Here is a 23,149-nt window from a genome sequence, read left to right on the forward strand (position 1 = left end):
TGTTCTCTAAGGTGCAGATATGGAGTGCCAAGTGCAACCTATTTGGTTTGAATTATGCTTTGTCAGGTATTTTTGAGACGTGATTTTGCACGTCCCTACGCATGTCCTGGTAGTGTGAACGTGTGGTTTAGCTGTTCTTCTGGAATGGCTGAAATCTGCTATCTATAGAAATTGCTCACTCAGTGCAAGAGTGCACTCTTTTTAATACAGTATGAAAAGCTTATTAGCTTAATTCCTGCTAATGGAGCACTTTCTTAGATTTTTTGCTATTGATGTACCTTAGGACAATGAAGACAATTATCCCCTTAGGAATGACACAATTGCTATGTATTTGTGTTCTCTGCTATTGCACACAGGTACGCCAATACCTATAAGTGCATCAAACTTAATCTGTGTGTAGCAGGGACAATGTTTGCCTCCAAATACGGCTGCTATACTCATACACCTGCTCTGAATCATGACTTTGGATTCCTGGTTCCTGTTGCATTCATTCACTATTTAAGCACATACTTCTCCTCCCCTACACATTTTCATGATTTTGCCAAAGGATTCTCTTTGTACGTTACTACCTGAATTCCATGGAATCAGACCAGCAGTGAATTACATTAGCAAATTCACTACTGTACAATCCCAAGTCATTTTACATGCAACTCGTGCTGGCTGCACTACCTATCACTTTTATGCAGCCTTTTGATACCACATCCTTGTAACTTAAAAAGGAATATGAACTTCATACTGACATCCTGAAATTAAACCTCCTGTAAATGATTTTACCCTCAAAATATAGTGTCTTGCTTTGTTTGGCACATCTCTAGATTGTGAATCTGACTAAATATTTGCAGCTTTCTTAGCTAAGTGGTCTGCTGGCATTTCTGAAATATTTCACATAGCTACAGCTGAAATCTTAATTAAATTGAGGAACAGAAAGGAGAAGCCAATACATGTAAACAGAGCAGGGACCCTCGCCTGCACGTTTTCCCACGTCTATGAAATCCTTACGCAAAAAATTTCAAGAAAAAACAGAGGAACACACAGTCACTAAAAAACGCTGAACTAGGAAAGACATAAGCTAGAAAAACATCTGGAAAACCCGTAAACACCGTGATGAAGAGTTACACGCGGAAACCGGATTTGAGAATACGGCAACAATTTTCCGCTTCCAGAATTTAACAAATGTTCCGGTTTGGCCAGTCACCCCAAGACAACAAAGCACAGCCCTGAGGGCCACAACAGCCACATGGCAGCAGAGCGGCAGGCACGCCAGGCAGCGGTGCGTCTGCAATGCCAGTACTGCAGTATTTCGCGGCAGCACTGCCCCACGCTCCCACCGCCGCCCCGGCTGCACTTCCGCCGCGTCACAGCGCGGCCGCCGCCGCCGCCTCCTTGCCGGAGCGCCGTGCTCGCTCTGCGGCGCGCCGGGCGCGGCCTGAGGGCAGTGGCGCATGGCGGGTTGAGCTGAGCTGAGCGGAGCTGAGCGGAGCGGCTGCCCAGCGCCATGGCCCTCGCCGGCAGGGCGGCGCTGCGCTGGGGGGCGCGGCTGCCGAGCCCCCGCGGCGCCGCCGCCGCCCCGCTGTGCCGTGCGGCCTGGCTGCCCGCGTGGGGCGGGCGGCGGTACAGCTCCCGCGGCGAGGTGAGTGTCAGCGCCGCCGGTGCACCTGCCCGAGGCTGACCGGCTGCCGGCCCGCGTGGGGCAGGCGGCCTTTCCAGGCAGGCCACGTTGGCGTCCAGGTGGAAGAAGGACGCGTTACTTGTTGGTAGAATTGCCTTGCTAAGGTTTAGTGCTTGACCTGTTTTAGTGATCTCAGTTCTAGGGGCAGGTTAACAAAGCTTGGGGAGAGGGGTGTACTGCTGGTAGCGGACACTAGGAATGCCGAATTCACGGGCCAGGAGGACACTGGCCAGAACTCCCAGGATAACAAAGCCAACTCAGCACCTGTGCTGAAATCGGCTCTGCCTGAGTAAAAAGGTAATTCCGGCAGGGGGAGATCATGACCATTGGCCCAAGGAACCCACTGACTCAAAGAGACCATGCCGGCTGACTAGCATTAAAAGTGAGGGACTCATGTAACCGATAGAATACTGATTAATAAGACAGCGATGCAACTTTTAGGCAGTGAACATTAATGCCTTTGTTTGATGAAATGTATAAATAGTATAAAGTTCTGATAGTTGTTTGGTGGCTTTGTGGATTTTCCACCCAGTGTCCCTTTCTGCACAGAAGTCTAAATAAATCAAATACTTTGACTTTGTGTGTGGATTGGCCCCTTGCACACTGTGTGAAAGAATCTGTGTTGGAACAGCAGTAGGAATTTCCTGCTGCAGGGGCCTTGCGTCCCTGTGGCAATAGCAGACCTTGCCTTTTCAAGCCAAGACACCTGTGAGGGACATGGCAGAAAACGCTGCTGAATGCTGTGTACTGATGCTAGCAAATGACACCACACTCACTAATTCCCTGCTGGCCCAGAGCTGTGTGCAGAGCCTGAATTAGAGAGTTGAGCTCTGTGTGTCGCTAAAATTGGCAGCCAGAGTTTTTCAGTGAAGTTTTGCTGATTGCTCTCAGGGGTCTCCTGGTTTCTGAATCTCAAAGCTTTGAAAATCAAGGAAGCTACTTTTCTTCAAAATGTGTTATTACTACGAATGAGCATGAATAACACAAATAAAAGTTAGTGTTGGACCTTTCTATGTCAGGCTGGTTTTCTGCATTTTTTAAAATTTAGCCGAGATAAGTGTTAACCGTGGCATCCTTTTCTGCAGTCTGCTTGCTCCTTATGATAAGGTCACCACTCCCTGAGTCTCTAGGTAATGGCTCTGTATTGATATCATGCTTGTGAGGAATGATGTCCTTAATGGCCCCCTGAATCCAGTTTTCTTAATCCTTAAGTTTAGTAGTTTCACAAACTTAAAACTGTAAACCAAAGTTTTCCAGCTCCCTATGTATGTAAGCACATAGTACCTTTCACACACTTTCCAGCATACTTCATGATTATTTAGTGATTAAAAAAGTATATATCTATATGACTAAAGTGAAATGCCAGCATTTTAAACAATGGTGACAGTTTAAGTTTTTGTATCTCTGCTCAACCTGTGCTTCTTCTAGAGAACAATTAAAGAATTAATTGAGTTTTTTAAAGGCCAGGTCATATTGTATATAGAGACTGTAACCTTGATTTATGAAAAGAAATTTCTGTTTTTCAGGAAAAATTAGATATGTCGATGTATCCTGTTGAAAGCATTAGAAACTTCAGTATTATAGCTCATGTAGATCATGGCAAAAGTACACTAGCAGACAGATTGCTGGAAATTACAGGTAAATATTCTCATTTTATACTACCTTTTTTGACATGGAAAGTGGCATTCTAAGTTTCTGTACCTTTGGTTATTACTAAAATTTCTAATATTTTTGCTCTTCTAGTGTTGCTTTTGTGCTTTTAGGCTCTCAGTTGTGTAGTGTTACAGATATATGGACTTTGTGGTTGAGATCTGCCTACATGTAGGCATAAGGAAAAGAAATACATATTTTGGAAAGAGACTGAAAAGAAGTTTACTTCCTTGTTCAAGATGTTACTTCTGTCATTCCAACCAGTCGTCCATTAGATCAGTACATGACAAGTTTATGATGTTTACTGCCAGTGGTTGGGGTGGACAGAAGGGGTGGGATTGTCAAGACCTGGGAATTCTGGACTCTCATTTAAGGGTGAACGAAACAAAACCAGGAAGAGAAGCTTTTGATCAAAGCTATTTTTTATGATTACCTCCCATGTATCACTGTGAGCATTTTTGTTTGATGCCTGTGGTAGAATGGGATTTTGAATTCAGGTCTGTCACTGTAGGCTAATGATCATCTTGCACTTGAGGTTGGTCTTGGACCTGTGGGCCACTCCTCTCCGGTGACAGGAGGTGAAGTTTCCCTAAATATCAAAATCATTTACAATTCAAAGAAATTTTTGCTTTTTCTTAATTTCTTAGATGATGTTTTTTATTCTGCTTATTCAGGATATTATTGTATATAACTTTATGCGTAAACTTTATTTGACAAATGTAAAGAGTTGATGTACAGTTTTGTTTTGGATTGGAAATCTTAGTTTAGCTTAATCATATGGGAAAGCTTCATTTGCTTTGGTTAACTCTTGGTTAATAGCATTTTCAAGATTTATGTAGTAAATTAGGTAATAAAGGTTTTTCTTTTCTTATTTGTAGGAACAATTTCTAAAACTGACCGTAATAAGCAAGTGCTGGATAAACTGCAAGTGGAACGTGAAAGAGGAATTACGGTTAAAGCCCAATCTGCATCTCTCTTTTACAATCATGAAGGCATAAACTACCTCTTAAATCTTATTGACACGCCAGTAAGTTAAATATAAGCAGTGTTGAAATCACACAAATCTAAATGTCTTTATATTTAAAAGCAGGAGATTTCTGGCTTCTTGTGTTTATTCAATTCTTCTTTTATAAGAATGTGAACATATATACAAATGAAAACAACATAGTACAGAAATCTTTGCAAAAGACTCTAGAAGTACCTAAAATTGTGAATTTTTGTCTTCTCCACAGGGGCACGTAGATTTCAGCTATGAAGTATCGCGGTCACTATCTGCCTGTCAAGGTGTCATACTTGTAGTGGATGCAAATGAGGTGTAGTTCTTAATTCTTGTTTTCTGTTTAGTATTTCAGTATTTCCTTAAAGTAGAGGTAAACTAGGTGGTGGGTTTTTTTAGTTTTTCTGCTAGTGTTTTTGCCCCTAGACTGTCTCCATGAAAGTATTAGGTTGCAGAAAAGGAGTAATGGGAGTTTAAAAATTACCTAGAGACTTGTATTGACAGATACCACAGTTCCATGACATAGCAAAAGTAGCACAGAATCAATTAGTGAAGAATCAGATCCTATTTTTCAAAGAGTATGAATTTTGCAAATGGCAGTCTAGAGAACTTCTAGCTATTGTATTAACACCCATTTGAATACCTTCAGTTAACAGACTAGAATATGAGAATTATGAAATCATGATGTTAAATATGGGCACATTATCATCAAAATACTTTGTGAGAATTTCTTCTATCGTATATTTATGATTGTATTGTACAAGGGTCAAATGAATGCTACTGTTTCCCTTGTTATATCTAAAAACCCCAAACCCAGCTCACTTTCAGTGATTATGAACACATGCTCCTTCTTAGCTTGATGGCCAAGTGGCCTTCTTAAGTAAGCTTCAGTAATAAATACGTTCCCTAACTGATGTTTTTATATTTAATTGGTTTTTTATGTCACTTCTAAATATTATGTGATTACTTGGTATTCTGTATTTGTCTTTCATTCAGAATACTTACAAACTCAACTTTTTCATTATAATTTTTTTAATAAGTATTCTTTGTTGTTTCTTTATATTGCCTAAAATGTCAGGCTGATATCCCTTATAGTGGATAACCCCGTATAAGTAATCTTCCACTTGATCTGTTCTGAGCAAAGAAAAGACAACAAGTAGCTTCTGTTTTCCCACTTCTCTTGCTCCCCATGTCTGCTTCTGTGCTCTCTGATCCAGCTGTGATATTATTGCTTTATAGTCTCATTCATTAGCATGGTCAGCTGAAGGTATGTTCCTGCTCTGTGGAGTAACTATAGTCTTATCACCATCATAAACATCTCTTTTTCTTTGTCAGAGTCCATTTGTAAATAGTTTGTTGAGAACTAAAAAGTCTATTCTTTGAGGTACCTGTTACTTACTTCTGAGTAGCCAACATCCTAGCATGCAGAAAAATCTGTACTTGGCACATAATGTATGCATAATACTGTGTTGCCTATAAATAATTCCATGGAAGTGGTCAGAGATACAATATTATTGGTTTGTTTCTTTATATTCAGATTACGAGAAATTATAATTAGGAAAGTTGTTTTCTTTCTCAGCAGTTGCATATTATCAAACACCTTTTAGTTATCCATCTCCTAAATGAAAGAGTTGATAGAATAGCAAAGTAATTTTAAACTGTATGGTATGCCTAAAAGTACTCCCCAAAACCACACCAAAACTGAGGAGGTTTCTGTGTTAAACCTTATAATGTTATTTTCTAGGGTATTCAGGCTCAGACAGTGGCAAACTTCTATCTTGCCTTTGAAGCACAGCTTTCAATAATTCCTGTCATAAATAAGGTAATAAAGTTTCTAGTGTTGTCTATTAAATAGTTGAGTTGTTTAAATGTGTATAAGACTGATCAGAAATGTAACCTCAAATAGAAGTATATAACAAAAAATATTATTTATTATAATATTTATTGGATTTATATATAACATTGCTAGAATGTAAAAGGAGTTTTCTGTATTTGCTGTCTCTGTGAAATTTTACAGTAACTGCTATGAAATTGTTAATTTAATGAAATACATGTAGGTATTTAAAAAACATAGCACTTAAGGACATGGCTTAGTGGCAGACTTTGCAGTGCTGGGTTTACAGTTGGAATTGGTGGTGTTAAAAGTTCATAGATACTGAGGAAATGACAAGAGTAGGAGCTCAATATTTAAAAAGCCTAGTCTTGGTTTTCAATGAAATTCAAGTGTTATTTTCTGTGCAGTTTTGAGGGCTGTGTTATCGGTATCACAAGATTAGTTACTGCTCATTTTATGTTAATTGCTTTTTGTAGATTTATATTGTATTTAATATTTGAACATATAAACAGTGTAGGTAGCACTTAATGATTTCAAATTACTTTGTTAACTAAAGATTTTTACCAACTTTGGACAAAGGTGTTTTCCCTAATGAAACAAGCCAAAACTAGACTAGTTACGGATGGGATCCTTCCTGAAATCAAGGAAGGAAGACTTCATGAGATGAATACTGATCTTTTCCTAAAGACAGACAATATTTCCTCATAAATACAAAAAGGCTCTTTGTTGTACTTTTGAAAACTACAGTACTGGATGATGTGGGAGACATGATCAATTGTATATTTAGCAGTTTGTTGTTTTTCAGATTGACTTGAAAAATGCAGACCCTGAAAGAGTTGAAAAACAAATTGAGAAGCTGTTTGATATCCCTACAGATGAATGTATAAGGGTAAGAGCTCTAAGTTTTATAACATGGCTGATCATATCTCTGCTTTGTAACTAATGAATGACATGTGCATGTAGTAAATTAAGAGGGTGCTATCTGTCTGCCTGTTTTTGTCTGACATATGAATTTCTTTAAAGTTTGTCTCCTGTGAGAGTGGAGAAAATACCTTTCAGCTAAAAATTCTAGTATTTTTTGAGGAATGGCATCAGAGATTTTAAATTATTTCTCTGTCAGTCCATAAATAGTTTTTGTTTCTATCATAATTGCCATTGACAAAAGAAAAAACATTATAATTTGCAATCAAAGAAACATTTCTTAGTAATAGCATTCTAGAGTGTCCTTTGGAGTGCTTTTGTGGGTAGTACTATGTGTGGACACCAAAACTGTCTAAGTAAACATGATCATATTTAATTAATAAGTGTAAGATGTGTCTTATAAAATCGTTGTTGGATTTGTTTTAGATTTCTGCTAAACAAGGAACAAATGTTGAAAAAGTTCTTCAAAAGGTCATTGAGAAGATCCCACCGTAAGTCTGTATTTAACTGTGTATCTAATTAACCTTTTAAGGTAATCATGAGTTGCATTTATACGGTATTGGCAGTAGTTTTACACTTAATATGCATCAGATCTAAAGAAAATACTTTATAGAGAGATGTAGGAGAAGGAAAATAGTGACTTGTGCTTAAACAGGAGATGTGAATTAGTTACCAGTGAGGCTGAAAAGCAGAGGTACATTTTCTTCACCTCTGTCGTTACCAGCACTGTTGGGCTTTAGGCCTGGGGAGCAAAAATGCAGGTTTATGCACAGACCCACTGTCAGCAAAGAAAGAGTTGGTATGTGAACTGTTACAGGAGCCTGGCCCCTACACATCAACGAGCCCTGACAGTATCCACCTGAGGATTGCAGGAGAGCTGGCTGTGTCATTGCAAAGCTGCTCTTCATAATCTTTGAGAAGTCATGGAGATCAGGGGACATCCCAGAAGACTGGAAGAATGCTAATGTCTCATCTACAAGAGGAGCTTAAAGGAGGATCCAGGAATTTATAGGCCCATAGTCTTACTGCAGTTCCTGGGAATGGTATGGAACAAATCCTCCTGGGGGTATCACAAGTCAGATGAAGTATGTGATTGGGAAAAGCAAGCAGGGATGCGCCAAGGGCAAATTGTGCTTGACAAACCTGATCACCTTCTACAGCAAAGGAACCTGCTATTGGTGCAAGTGTTGGACACTGTCTACCTGGATTTCTTTCTACCTGGATCTTTAAGGCTTTTGATAAGGTTTCTCAGAGACTCCTGGAGAAACCACTGTGTTACAGTCTAGAGTGGTCTGTGTGGTGGGTAGGGAGTGGTCTGACAGGCTGCACCCAGTGGGTGGTGGTAAATATCTCCTTTTCAGACTGGCCACAGATAGGGTCTGCTGGAGATCAGTATTGCGCTCAATGCTGCTTCATATCATCCTAAGTGATCTGGAAGTTGGGATGTGTACCCTAGTGAAGTTTGCCAGTGATACCAAACTGAGAGGGGAAGTAGACACTTCAAAAAGGAAGAGCCACTTTGCAGGAAGACCTAGATATAGGCTGGAGGAGTAGGCTAGCAAGAACTATATGAAATTGCAACCAACAGAGGGAGGCAAAGGTCATGCACCTGGGAATACATAAATCAGGAGTGCAGCCCATGCTAGAATCTACCTAGCTGGGGAGCAGCTCTGTGGAAATGGACCCGGGGGTCCTTATGGGCAACAAAGTCAGTATGAGGGAACAGTGTGCTGCTGCAGCCAAGAAAGACAACAGCATGCTGGGTTGCCTCAACAAGGACATCACTAGCAGAGATGAAGAAATCGTTATCCTGTGTGGTTAGTCCACACCTGGAATACTGTGTTCAGTTTTGGTCCCTGCTATGCAGAAAATGTGGACGGGCTAAAGAGGGGCCACAGAAGGGCCACAGAGGTGATCAAAAGACTGGGTAGCTTGCCCTGCGAGGAAAGGCTGTGAAAAGTGGGCTTGTTCAGCCTTGAGAGAAGAAGGTTTAAGAGAGACCTTTTGCCATGGTCTGGTATTTAAACAGTAGCTACAAAGAGCCATTGGAATAATCTCTCCAGGAAAGTGGTGGATTCCCCAGTGTTGGACACTCTCTGATTTGTTTGGGCAGGGTGCTGGGCTGTCTTGTTAAGACTGTGTTTTTGCCAAGAAAAGTTAGATCAGGTGATCCTTGAAATCCCTTCCAACCTGGTATGATTCTATGAGAGTGTTTGGGGTGGGTATACTTGCTCATTCAATATTGAATGGAAACACACTGCATAATATATTAATTTTCTTTTTTTTGGTGACAGACCCCAATGTAATACTGCTGATCCATTGAAAGCCTTAGTATTTGACTCTACCTTTGACCACTACCGAGGTGTTGTAGCTAACATTGCCCTCTTTGGTGGGGAGATTGCAAAAGGGCATAAAATTGTGTCAGCACATACAAAGAAAAGATACGAAGTTCATGAAGTTGGAATTCTGACTCCAGATGAACAGCCGACACATAAGCTGTAAGTAAAAACTTCTTACAGTGGACCAAATCATATATTGGGGTAAGCTACAAAATCCTGCATTTCTTTTTGGTTTTTGCTTTGAGAGGTAAAAATGTCTAGGGAGAGGTCTAGGTTTTTGTTCTTGTTCTTTGGTGGTGGGGTTTTTTATACTTATTATTTGCAATTTAATGCTCTGTGTCAGTTTTTTTTTTGGGCACACTGAGGCAGAAGGTTTTGGGGAGTGCTTTTTGGGCACTGCTGTGGGAGGAATCTCTTCTATAGTACATGGAACATATGGACAGCTAGGTGTTTAAAGGCTAGTGTTCGATACTCTTACTCAGCTGTCCAATTTATTTCTAGGAACTGCCTTGTTTGAGAGTGGAAGGGAATGGGGCTTCATCTTAGTTATTGCTGCAGCATATTTTGAGGGTGGAAAACTTAAAATCCATGAATACAACAGCTTCCAGAAACTGGCTTCTCATGACAGCAGTGGGAAGAAAATCAGGTACTTAGAATTAGTGCAGAGTTTTACCAGTTTGCATCCAAATATGTGTTAATGACTTTATTGGGGGGGTTCTCAGATTACATTACTGTGTCTGGTGGGTTGAACCCAGCCAGCAACCCCACCAGCCCCTTGCTCACTCCCCAACCCTAGCAGGATGAGGATCAGAATTGAGGAGGTATTTGTGGATTGAGATAAAGACAGTTTAATAAATGGAGGAGAAAAAAAAGATAAAAGCAAGTGATGGAAAGACAGTCCATTATTCACCACCTCCCACAAGCAGACTGATGTCCTGCTAGTCTACAAGTAACAGCTACCTTGGAAAGATGACACTTCTGTTTTATTGCTAAACATGATGTTCTGTGGTATGGAATGCCCTTTTGGCCAGTTTGGGTCTGCTGTCCTGGCTGTGTCACCTCCCAGTCTCTTGCCCACCCCCCAGTCTGTTTGCTTGCAGGGGCACAGAATGAGAAACTGAGAGGGCCTGTTCAGCAATACCTAAACATTGGTATGTTATCAACACTTGTTTTAGTCACAAGTCCAAAACACAGCTTCATACAGGGCTGTTTTGAAGAAAGTTACTCCATCCCAGACAAAACCAGTACACTATGTTTTACTCAATATTTACCATGTGTTCTCCTCCTATTAGCATAACGTGCTGATAGAAAGTGCTTGTCTAGTTTAATCCTATTGGTATATGAAACTTGCTGTGCTGGCAGCTGGGAACTGTTCTGGCTTCTTTGTCTTAGGAGGAGCTTCTCAAGGGTCTAGCTCCAGCTTTTAAACTGGGAGTAACGTAGTATTCAAAATCCAAGATCATAAATATACTGTTCAGCTGTAAGAGAAATAGAACTAGTTGAGACAGTTCACAACTCGGAGGTGTCACAACTTAAATCTCACTTCTGGACTTTGGATACAGGCTTTTAGGGGGATGATTGATTTGAATTACTGGCTGGGCTAAATCAAGTAGGAAAATAGTAGAAATACTGCTAATGCCAAGAATCATGTCCATATAATAACAATTTTATTTAGCTATGCAGGACAGGTGGGGTACCTGATTGCTGGAATGAAAGAAGTAGCGGAAGCCCAAATAGGAGACACACTGTTTTTGTATAAACAGCCAGTGGAGCCTTTGCCTGGCTTTAAGTCAGCGAAGCCAATGGTTTTTGCAGGTGAGGAGTAAATCAATATAAAGTGGAGTTACTTTTTTCCAATAACAAGAGTAAGAGCTGTTAGAGCTTTTAAAAGAAGATGTGTATATTAAGAGTCGGGAGGATTAGAATTTTAGGCGAGGTGCATCATTTATGTAGCTTTCTGTGCTTTCCCTGTGACTTAACAGGATTAGTATTAATTGCTGACTGGTTTTATATGAATACAAGACAAATGTATTTTTGCCCATGATTATTTTTTCTAATGCCAGTAAACTCTTAATATCTGGAAAAGAAGGGTTGAAATTTAAAAAAAAAAAAAAAGAGGGAATTCTTCGTCTTGCTAATCAGGTTTCTGTTATTGCTGTGTTGGTTTTTCTTCTTTTAAAACTTCGCAGCTGTTTCATTTTCGTTAAACATGGTAAACTTCCAGAGCTAATACTCAGAATGATCCTGTAAAATATTTGACTTTTTGAGGTTGAATAGTTCTATTGAGCTGTTGCCACTAGCTTCAGTAACTACTACAAATGCTACAGAAGGTAGCTTTAGAAGGAAATTCTGTAAATAATTTTCTAGATTTGTTGTGGAGCAGTGTGTAAAAACTCACTTGAACTGTCTCATGGAGATTAGGCAGTCTCTCAGTGAGTGTCAAAAAGTGTAATTTTGTAAATAATGTTTTTGTATGCATGTGTGTTGCTTCTTGATGTAATCTACATTTTCTGAACATAAAAGGATGGGAGAAGTGATACAGTAGCATCTGTTTCAGGCAGTAGTTATAAAAACAGCTGTTTTTATTAATTTCAAAAACATAGAGAAATATTTGCAACTTTGAAATTATACTTTTTATTTTTCACTCACTCTTAGCTTGGAGGGAACATCTCAGTGAAGTCTGTCTGCTTATTCATGCATGCCTAAGCTATATACATTTACACTGCAAAATAGTGGTTAAACTCAACTGTGAATCTTCCACAAAAGTGAAGGATTAGATGAGTACAGTGATTCTACTATTATGGTTTAGATGTTAATTCTGAGGTAATCTAAAACTTTTTTACGTTTCGGCTAATTTTTTTTGAGGAAAAAAGAATCCTCATGTTGTTTTTTACATTTAAAAGCAGATGGAGCAACAAGTAAACTATTCCTGATTTTATTACTTTGTAAGCGGATTATCTGAAGGCTAAGTACACAGCAGCTAAAGCTCTCTGTCACATCACTTCTATGTAATATATTTTGACAGGAATGTATCCTATAGATCAAACAGAATACAATAATCTGAAAAGTGCTTTGGAAAGGCTGACATTGAATGACTCCAGTGTAACTGTTCATCGTGACAGTAGCCTTGCCTTAGGAGCTGGATGGAGGTGAGGTTTTTGTGCTGCTTTCACTTTTGAAACTGTTCATAAATTGAGAATGCATGTTTAAGTAAACTGAAGGTAGAATTAAAATTAATTCAAAATTAGGAGCTGTAATTCACATTAATCATAGATAAAGATCAAAAGCATTTGATTTTCTTACTTTCTGTTTGCACAGAGAATGAAATTTTTTGTGATTAATAGTTTTTGTTCTCCAAGACTCATATTACTCAACTGTAGGATTATTTGGTCCCTTGGACCAAATTTTGCTCTGCCTGATACTGCCATACTAGCACTGTAAAAATGCTGGAGGGTGAAAAAGACCACTGTGAAATTCCAGGGGATACACAAATACTTTTACCAACAGGGTATTTGTTTTCCAGATTGGGTTTCCTTGGTCTTCTACATATGGAAGTCTTTAATCAACGTTTGGAGCAAGAGTATAACATGTCTGTTATTTTGACTGCACCTACAGTTCCATATAAAGCTGTTCTTTCCTCAGCAAAGTTGATAAAGGTATGTAAAATTCATTAGAAAATTATGTAAATAGCAGTTTAAAAGCCTCCTATAATAAACATCTAGAGTCTCTTTTTAAATGTAGGCTAGTACTGTATTTTATAGTAAGCATCAGAAACACCAGTATATTACTTAAATAGTTTGTATTTTTTTTTAAGGATATTCTTTCCCCTTTCACTTTAAGCACTCTATTTTTATGTCTTATACTTTTCCTTGAAAATGGGAGTATAGGACACATATCTTGCTGTATTCTTTTAAGTTCTTCCTGACTGGACTGTGTTAAAAGCAGGTGAAATAATCTTCCAGGCTTTATCCATCAGAAAACATGAATGTTTCTAGGAATAGCTTGTAATGCTACTGTAGATTGGCAGGGGCTGGTGAAAGAAAGTGAGATGTTTTGATCATAGTTAAACAGGCACCTGCTAACTTCCTTAAACTGGGTGCAAATAGAATTACTGTGTTTGAGTTTTATAGAGAAAAGAGGTCGACTCAGAGCACCTGCTGACAGGGGAGGCTGCAAGTTGACTGGCTGATTATTCTGTAAATTACTAAAAACTTGTGTAAGAAAGGTTGCTGTACTTGCAAGGTGTGAGGCATAGACCTTTTATCTCTCCGGTTGTTTTGGTTTCTTAGGCAGTATAGCAGCTATGAATGAAGTAGTTGACACCTTTGGTGTGTAAGTGATTCTGGACTGCTGATGTGGGATTCTTTTCAAGCAATGCTGGAAGCTGGGTCCCTGTCAGTGGAAATGATGTAATCACTTGCTTTGGTGTGTGGAGGAGAGGGAAGTTGCATTTACACAGTAAGCAGCAATACCTCCTTTCTACCTTTGAAGGGTAACTCCAGCCCTTATTGGGATGGTGGACTGGAAAAAGTAGGTAATAAAAGCACTTACACAGAAACTTCATTTCTAAATCCACTTCAGCATGTGAGGGAGCCTGACCCCAAAGTTCTACTTAGAGAAGAAAGTCCTACCACTGAACTCTAAAGTATTCAGAGCAGGTCTTCTGTTGAAGCTGTGTCTTAGTAACTTAGAGGATCAGGATGAAGAAAGAAGGAAGATCCTAAATTTACAGGGGAAAGAGAGACCTGGAAAGATGGATAGAAAAGCTTTTTGTATTTCTGTCATATCCCAAGTGAAAACTTAATCCTGTACTATTTCTGTATAATGATATTTAAGATATGCTGATAAGGGACTTCTATATGTGATTTCTATAGAAATCTCCTCTAAAATCATCCTTATTTTAAACTTGGGTTGCATAATGCACCAGTGTTTTCAGGCAATTGAAACATTTTTAGCTTTTTTCAATGGTATCTTTGTCTCCTTTGCTGTTCATTTTACTTACTTCTAAAATTACAGTATCTGGTTGGTTTGTTTGTTTGTTTTCAGGAGTATGGAAAAGACCAGATTACTATTATCAACCCTGCTCAGTTTCCTGATAAACTTTCAGTATCAGAATATTTGGAGCCAACTGTTCTTGGTACTATTGTAACACCTCATGAATATATTGGGAAAATAATTACCTTGTGTCAGGTTGGTCTATAGTTTTAATTTTGTCTTTTGCATTTTTAAGCTCTTTACTTCATACTTAAAGTGAAGACACTAGATAGTATAATAGGTACTAATTAGTACTTAAATACCTTTGAAGTAATTATTGAATACTTTTGAAAGAAAAAATAATTAACTTTTTATTTGTAAAATTATGAACTACAGAATCCATTGAAAGTTAGTAATGAAGCTCTGACAAAAAAGCACTTGGTCTGTACCACACTAATTCATAGGTAGTTCTGTTCTCCTGAAAGAATGGAGTCTGTAGCAGGGGAATAAGATGTATTTGTTTTTTTAGAAGTATATTCATGGAAATACAGCTTCTGGCAACACTTGACTGTGTTCATGTATTTTTTTCAGTACTTCACTGAAAGTAAATTTAGGATAGTGATGGCCAAACACATTTGCCTACCTGTATTTGAAATACTTGTAATTGAAAATGCTTTAACTGCCATGCATATTGTGTTTATATTACTTCTTCACAATATTTTTCTTAGCTTTTAACATTTCAAAATGCATACAAAGCAGTACAGTACTTGTATGTCAATACAGTGAAGAATAAAATCTATTAAAAAGAATTCCTAAAATAACTTTAAGAACACCCTCCTGGGAGAAAAGAGGATGACCCTGCAAGTCCTACTGTGGCAGCAATAAGCAGAAGCTGCTAAGCATTTCAGAAATGCAGCATTTAGAGAGGAAAGGCTTGAATTGTATGTCTAGTTAAGTTACAACCACTTCATTTGTTACAGTGCTGCAATTTATCCTGGGACTTCAAACTACCAATAAGAAACTTACTTCGGGGCTTAAGTACAGGAATTCTCTTGTGTCACTTGATTGCTGTTCATTTTAATTTGCTTTGTATTTTTTTGTAGAAAATGTCAAGGGAAACTGAAACAATTTTTATTTGTCTAGGATCGTAGGGCAGTCCAGAAGGATATGTTGTACATTGATGAAAACAGGGTTATGCTAAAATACCTCTTTCCACTGAATGAAATTGTGGTGGATTTTTATGATGCTCTTAAGTCTCTCTCTTCTGGCTATGCAAGGTAATTACCCACCCACCCTGTTCCCCCTTCTTCTCTCCCCACCCTGGACCCTGAAGGAGTGGGCATGGTGAAAAAAGGCCTGAGGAACAGCTGTGGAAGGGCACAAATGAATCTTCCTTTATGATGGTGCTGCAAATCTCTTCAGCTTGAATGGATTAGATTCACGTGAAAATGGATGGAAATAAGTCTGAAAAACATGAAAAGTGCATCACTACCTAAGAATCATTGTCTTTGGCAATGCGTGTATTTTTCAAGGGCACCCTCTGGAGTGGCACTGGCTCATCTCTATAAGACAGACCTAGATGGTCTGTCCTTGTCTGAATTGACACTAGGCAGTTTTTGTCAAAAGGAATCACTGAAACTGTACTACTTACTGTATTAACTGTCTCTTGGTGGAAAGAGGAAAATAACCACATTGATTATTTAAAGCTAGTAAAAACAACATGGTATTTAAAACAAACAGTACTTACTTTGCATACATGCTTTATTCTGTGAAAACAAAATCATCTGTATTTTGAGACAAAATTTTCTGTTGTCGGCAGCTACTATGAATTCAGAGTCTAGTACTGTGCTCAGATGTTTGTGAAGAGCCTTTGTGAGTTTAATGGAATGGAAAATGTTGCATGGCAGATGAGCTTGTTCCCCAGGAGGCTCAATAACAAACCTGGTATTTGGAGATCTTGTTAGTGAGATACATTATAGAACAGGAACTGGTATACCTAATTACATTATTTATTTTATTAACATAAAAATTAATTTTATTGAAAGACTGAATTTGCTTTGTGTTTTCTTTAATTATGTCTTATAAATGTAAGTAAGACATATTTTGCCTGTGTATATATATATATATATATATATATGTATATGCAGTAAAAGCATAAGCAAAAGTGGAGAGGCAAGGTAGAAGAAACAGAGGGATGGCAATTTTGAATTTTCTCTCTGGATCTAGCTTCCTCACTACATAAAACCTAACCTGTTTATGAATAACCTATCTTATTAGCAGAATTATGCTGGGTTTCCTTTGATTTAGGGGTGATTGCCAATGATGTTGCATTATTTATTTATTTGTTTTTATTTCCTAACTGACTCCTTAATACAGTTTGTGTATGTAGTGCTCTCAGTAATCATGTTTCTGGTATGTGGATCTATTTACACGTCTATGGTTTATTAAGCCAACTAAGATAGAAGTACTTTGAAATAATCTCAAAGGATTTTTTCCCCTCTGTTCTGATATTTTAGGTTTGACCCAATTACAGTGATATTGATGATCCTCCACATTTATACTTACATATAAGTAAGTGATCGATCGATCACATACATCACCTCTGCATCTCTTGCATTTTAACAATTTTTGCAAATTAACACACAGACAGGAAGGCCCACACCTACCAAAGAAGAAATCTGGTTTGGAAACTGTGTGAAAAACTTAGTTGTCAGAGACAGTGATAATAGGGGTCACATAAAAAGTTTGTCAAATGAGAGGATGCAAAGAAGATGGTCCTGGGTTAGTGCTTGATTCCTGTGACATTCAGGACATTGACTGTTCAAAAGCTGTATTGAAGGGTTAAGATTGCATTAAGCATGTAGATTCCTAATAGCTCTGTAGATTGGAAAGAGATCCTCAAAGTCAAGATGACATCTTTCTGCATTGGAGGGGGCATTATGTGCAGTACATTTCTAGCCTGAAGATGTACTGAGAGACTTAAAAACTGTCCTCCCTTCTTATTAGAAAAAGTTCAAGTGTTTTTTTAAGAACTTTTCTCTAAAATTTATGGAACAAAGAATGCAGACTATAATTTATACAATATCGTCACTAATTTTTTCTTCTTTTCTTTTTTTTAGTTTTGATTATGAAGATGCAGGTTACCAATCAGCAGACCTAATCAAAATGGATATTCTCCTAAATGGAAATCCAGTTGAAGAACTGGCAACTATCATACACAAGTAGGTTGACTGGATTCCATATTCGAAAGAAGTAAGACTTCCAATTATTAGTCAGTGAAAACATTGTCTATTAGTAGGACTTGATGATCTTAAGGTCTTTTCTGACCTAAATGGTTATATGATTCTAAATGACTCCAGGTGTATGTATTACTCCTAATATGTCAAATGTGTATGAGCATTGAAGATTTTGCCATATGACCACCTTCATCGCCACTGAAAAAGAGAAGCATTTTGTAATATAAAAATTAGGAAATATATACCATAATTAATAGCAATTTTTTACTTCCCCTCCTCAGCTTAAGTACTGGATATCATATTTTTGTGGAAAATGTAGGGCAGAGAGAAAGAAATGCAAAATGCCAATCTTCTGAAGGCCTGGAAAAATTAAGTACAGACCAATCTAGGAGATGCCAGATGATTCATTTATGGTACTTAATACTGACAAAAAATGATTTTGTTCTCCCAGTCATTCCTGTTCCATAGAAGTTTGTTGTTAACTTGTTTCCGGACTAGTACCAGGAGAATGTAAATATTTACTGGATGCAATTACCTCAGAATTTTTTTGCTAAAATGATTCAGTTTCTATGAGTCTCTGAGGCATTAGAGATGAGAATTATGTCTTTCCTGTTTCCAGCCTCTCCCCTTTCTTCTCAAAGTTTTTACAAGGCTCCCTTCTGTAACTCCAGAATCCCTTTTCAGTCATCCCTAGATAAACTTTTGTGGGTTGTTTGGTTTTCCTTCTTAAAATACTAATTTGTAGTTGCTAAATATTTGTATATTTTCATATTTTTTTACATAACTGCAATATTGAAGTCCTTGGAATTCTGTAATTCCAGAAGGCTGACATAGGAAAATAAACCCCTTGCCTTGTTTAGAAGGATCATGGGGCTGAAGGGGAGGAACTCTCTTGCATACAATTGCTATATGTTTCTCATAAGCATGCAGTGTTTAGCAATCTACCTGCATGTCTTACTCTGAAATGGTGCAAAATGGAGTGGGCCACCTTGCAAAAGTTAGTTACTGCTTTAACATGTCTTTCTTGGTCACTTTAGCTTGTACCCTGAACTGTTTAACTCACTAAAATTGATAACCTTTTAGCTTTAAATTGTTGTTTTTTTAAAACTTGCAGTTGCATTCATTCTGCTCTTGCTGCAGTATTCTCAGTCTTCCCACTGTAAAGTCTGCATCTGTAAGAATTATGCTGAATTATATTTATAGAAAAAGTATTACAGAGATTACTGTAAGCTCACTATTAAGATACTTATTTATTCTTACTGTATGTACCTCTTAAAATTGGAATTCTCAATGAATGTCACTTGATTACTTCATGTTTAAACAGTTTGCTCTATACAAGTAGCAAGGAGACACATTGTTGCTACCTGAAAACATGTATGTTGGTAAAAAATATCTGCTAAATATGGATATTTTTGAAGAGAATAGACCTATTTCTTTCTAATGCCTTATGAAAGTATCTCTTAGTAGCTTCTTTAGATCTTCTGTTGTTTTCTCTTTCCAAAACCTGAAGCATATTTTAGCAGATGCTAAATATAGTTGGGTAATTTTTATTAGCAGATGACAAGAGTATGTTAATTAATTTTTTTCTTGTGATATAAAACCAGACTTTTAAAGCATTCTGTAATATGTATATTTTGACTTCTTGGGCCTACAATTAATGAAAATTCTTCTTGACCTAGTTTACAATTTCATTTGAAGCTGAGCTGTGACAATATTCAGAATGTCTTCAGTGTGATGGATAATCAGGGTATTTTTTATAAACACTTTATATGATGTTATATACTGAAGTTAATACAGTCTTATCACCTGTTAGTATGAAATGGGTGACATACAGAGACTACTTATTAGATGTAAAAATTATGTGATCAGCTCATCTTCTGAGTTAAGAAGAGGAAAACCTCTACTAAAATCCTTCAATCAAACAGTTTGGTCTGTGAATATATTTTTAATGTTGCTGACTTTGTTTTTAAGTGATAAGGCACGTGCTGCTGGTAAACTCCTGTGTGAACGTTTAAAAGAGACTATTCCTAGACAGTTGTTTGAAATAGCCATCCAGGCTGCCATTGGCAAGAAAATCATTGCAAGAGAAACGTAAGTGAAGCCCTTCTATTCCCCTTTTTTTTCTGTCCATATTTTAAGATGTGTAAAGTACAGACTTGTGGAGTCTTACCTAGTTTTATACACTACAGGACTTTGATTTTGCAATAAATTTGTATTTTTCTTGTATATGCTACTTGAAAAAGAAAACCACATTTTAGCAGTGAGTATTGAATAAACATTTTGAATTAAATTTATACATAGAAAATGTATTTTTATTTTAGATTACTTGTGGTCAGCATTGCACTTAGTGGATAAAGTATAACTTGCAACACCCATGAGTCCACTTCCACTTTGGCAGTGGAAAAACTTTCTTACCACTGAAAAAAACTAGGTAGTTGTGGAAGTTTGCTGTGAGTCAGCAAAAAAATAACTGATTTGTGCTGTTCAAAAGGAAGTATGTTGCAGCTGAACACACAACTTTTTCCTAGCACACACTTCCTTAAAGCAAACCATTTCCTCAATATTGTGTTTCTCATCACATTTTTCTGTTGCTGTTTAAATAGAATTTAAATTGTGGTAAAATAATTAAGGATCAGAATTCAAGCAGAGGTGCTGTAAGAATTTGTTAGTATATGTATATACACATGGATGTAACACTTCCTGTGAGTCATAGCAGAAACTCTAGATAAAAAGGTAAGATTGTGATTTCTTTATGTACTTATTATACACCCTAAGGGATATTTCTAGAACTGAGAACTGTGATTTACATCTTCTGTTTAAAACTTCATCTTTTGTATACAAAACCTGGAAATGTGGTGATGCCAAAGCATCTTACAAAACTAGTAGAAAACCAAGTAACATTTTGACAACTCAAGTACTTAGCTTCACATACAGATGTTCTAATATGTTAAGGTGTATGTATTATTTTATTTTGCAGGCTGAAAGCTTACAGAAAAAATGTTGTGGCAAAATGTGTAGGTATTTTTTTTCTCTTTTCTTCATGTTTCTGACATTTGCAAACCTTAGAGTCATGCTAAGATGGTAGGTCCATCTTTTCCTAGAAACCTAGCAAAGACATGTTCTGCTTGTGCTCTTGTGTCAGTGGCATTGTAACAGATAGATACTTTAAAGCTTTTATTTTAAAATCCAACTCTTGCAACCTCTTGCTGCAGTTTGATGAGTGGATTAGATAAAGTAATGGCTTTTTCAGTGACAGACTTTGAATGTGTCCATTCCTGTTGCCTCATCATTTTCTAATAGTTGTAGACATACAGTAAATGTGTGTGTGTGTACACAGGCATATAGGTAACTTCATGTTTCCTAAGTTGGTTTTCAGGTGATAGAAGGAAGTATAAATGTGCTTCTTTAGAGACTTGATTGTGATTAGATTTCTACTTAGGTTTGCAGTAATACATTGTAATAAAGCTTTAAATATGCAATAGTTGACTGTGGACAACAAAGCTATTGGAAAACTGTGATGCCTCTTATTTAGCTTGTATTTAACTCTCTGAAGTAAACATATTGGAAAATATTAAACAAGTGTCCTTTTCCTACAACTGCAACAGAATTCTTCTGCTAGGCACAGCTGTGGGATGGTGTCTGTTAAAACACTGTACACGGGTTTAAGTTCATTTTTGTAGATGTAGGCATCAAATGCTAATCAAGATGCCTCAGTGTATCTGAGCTGGCATCCTGCTGCTGTTCCAAGGGGATTTGGATCTAATGTGTTGTCTAGTGTCAGCCAGGCTTACAGGAATGTATATATGCAGGTAACAGAGTTCAACCCTCAGTTGTCCAAATTAATCTGCTTATTGCTTCCTTGTTCTTTTTAACTAGTTGCCTTTAGGCCAAACTATTTGGAGTATAAAATCATCTTTTTCTCAAATATTACCAGCCTTTCTGATTATTTTTAAGCCCTTGAGTTTAGTGTTGCTGGAATGTACTATAGTTGCAGCTGTAGTTTAAGCTTGGTAAAACTTTTTCTTTTCACAGTACGGTGGAGACATTACAAGAAGAATGAAGCTTTTAAAGAGGCAAGCAGAAGGCAAGAGGTTGATGAGAAAAATTGGCAATGTGGAGGTTCCAAGAGATGCCTTTATACGTGTTCTAAAGAGAGAAACTGACAAATAGAGATCGGTGACATCTGATCATTTGCTCAGCTTTTTACAGACAGTAGCAAAGTGAGCTAATACGTGATTTATCACTGTGAGGGAACATACTTGACTTCAAATAGTATGAATTTGTGGGGAAAGATGAATTGAAAGGACTTAAAATGTACATATACTTGTAGATTATTATGAAATTAAAGTTACTTGACTGCATCTAAAAGCTTGCATTGTATTGTTTTTCATTGCATTTCACTGTTTTCATGCTTTTAATACTTAATATAATTATGGGGGTTTTTTGCATTGGTCTCTATGAGACGAAACATGGCAAAAAGGTTATAAAAATAACTGAAAGGTATGAATAGACAAACAATGCTGGTGATGGTTTGGTGTTTTTCTTTTGAAGTTTTAACTGTTGGCACAAGAGCATCAAGCTGCTTCCTGTTTTACTATTTCTAAAGTTGCTGTTGTCGGAAAATCGTGATGCTGGGAAACTGCTGGAACCCTGGATTCTGAGTTTGAGCCTTTCAGTGCTGAGAGGCAGTGATCCTCAGAAACACCGTATTCAATCCAAAACCCTGGGAAAAGTTTCCTAAATCGTGTGGTAACACTGAGGTTGTTGCTGTGTAATTAAAAGTTATGTCACTGGGTGAAATATGTAGAAATGTAGAAAATTAGGTTTAGAATATATAGGTAAGAATAGGTTACAACATGGAAGATTTTGGGTGTGGATTTTTGTCTTCGTCCTTCTCCTCCTTCTTCACAAACCTGAATGTTCTGCCATTGGGTCAAAAGTTCCGCACTGCAGAACATGAAAAGTTATTAACTGGATTGTAAGTAAAAACATATCTCATTATTGGTTAAAAAGCTTGGAAAAGTAAAACTCACGGCCATTTTCCACCCTTCCAACAAAGAGGCACTCTCTGTGTATCTGTGTTACTGATAAGATATAATAAACAACTAAGTCCAAACAAGAATACTCAATCTCCTGCATCTCAATTCAAACTCTGAGTAAAAAGAACTTAAGAGGAAACCACAGATGAAAAAATCAAAACTTTTTGAGTGTCCCACACTGTTTATTTTAAACTTGTTGAAGTGTGTAAGTTTACCATTAGTTCAGCTTTTAAGCTGCATTTATTTTTTGATCTTCAGGGACTAGTTTAGCTCTTCACAATCTTCATTTCTTGTTACTAAATATATTTTAGAGAACAAATTGCTAGTCATACCTGCTAAAGTACTCAATCACCAGGAAAGTCTGCCCTTAAATTTAGGGTTGTTACTACACTTTAATCATAAGCTAGTTGTTTTATTTAGACCTATGTACAAAGATGAATTGGGAAAATCTTTGGAGGGATGGAATTGAACAGGACACGTTCAGGACATG

The 23,149-nt window shown here is 37.4% G+C and overlaps 1 protein-coding gene across 3 annotated transcripts; it reads left to right on the forward strand.

Annotated features, from left to right (window-relative positions):
* The first annotated feature begins 1,363 nt into the window (after positions 1-1,363).
* GUF1 (GUF1 homolog, GTPase) lies at positions 1,364-21,988 on the forward strand. Of its 3 annotated transcripts, XM_032108255.1 has the most exons (17): positions 1,364-1,630; positions 3,196-3,307; positions 4,198-4,346; positions 4,552-4,632; positions 6,061-6,138; positions 6,956-7,039; positions 7,498-7,562; positions 9,366-9,569; positions 11,086-11,225; positions 12,436-12,559; positions 12,934-13,066; positions 14,457-14,600; positions 15,528-15,661; positions 17,504-17,605; positions 19,592-19,711; positions 20,598-20,634; positions 21,653-21,988. In XM_032108255.1, exons 1-17 carry the CDS (start codon positions 1,496-1,498, stop codon positions 21,788-21,790), a joined length of 1,980 nt encoding a protein of 659 aa, XP_031964146.1. In that variant the 5' UTR covers positions 1,364-1,495; the 3' UTR covers positions 21,791-21,988. The 3 variants fall into 3 exon arrangements, with proteins under 3 accessions (XP_031964146.1, XP_031964148.1, XP_031964149.1); XM_032108257.1 differs by lacking the exons at positions 11,086-11,225; positions 12,436-12,559; XM_032108258.1 differs by lacking the exons at positions 1,364-1,630; positions 3,196-3,307; positions 4,198-4,346; ... (3 more) ...; positions 7,498-7,562; positions 9,366-9,569 and adding an exon at positions 9,974-10,056.
* Positions 21,989-23,149: the final 1,161 nt, after the last annotated feature.

This window comes from Corvus moneduloides, chromosome 5, assembly GCF_009650955.1.
Source record: "Corvus moneduloides isolate bCorMon1 chromosome 5, bCorMon1.pri, whole genome shotgun sequence".
Lineage (NCBI taxonomy): Eukaryota > Metazoa > Chordata > Aves > Passeriformes > Corvidae > Corvus > Corvus moneduloides.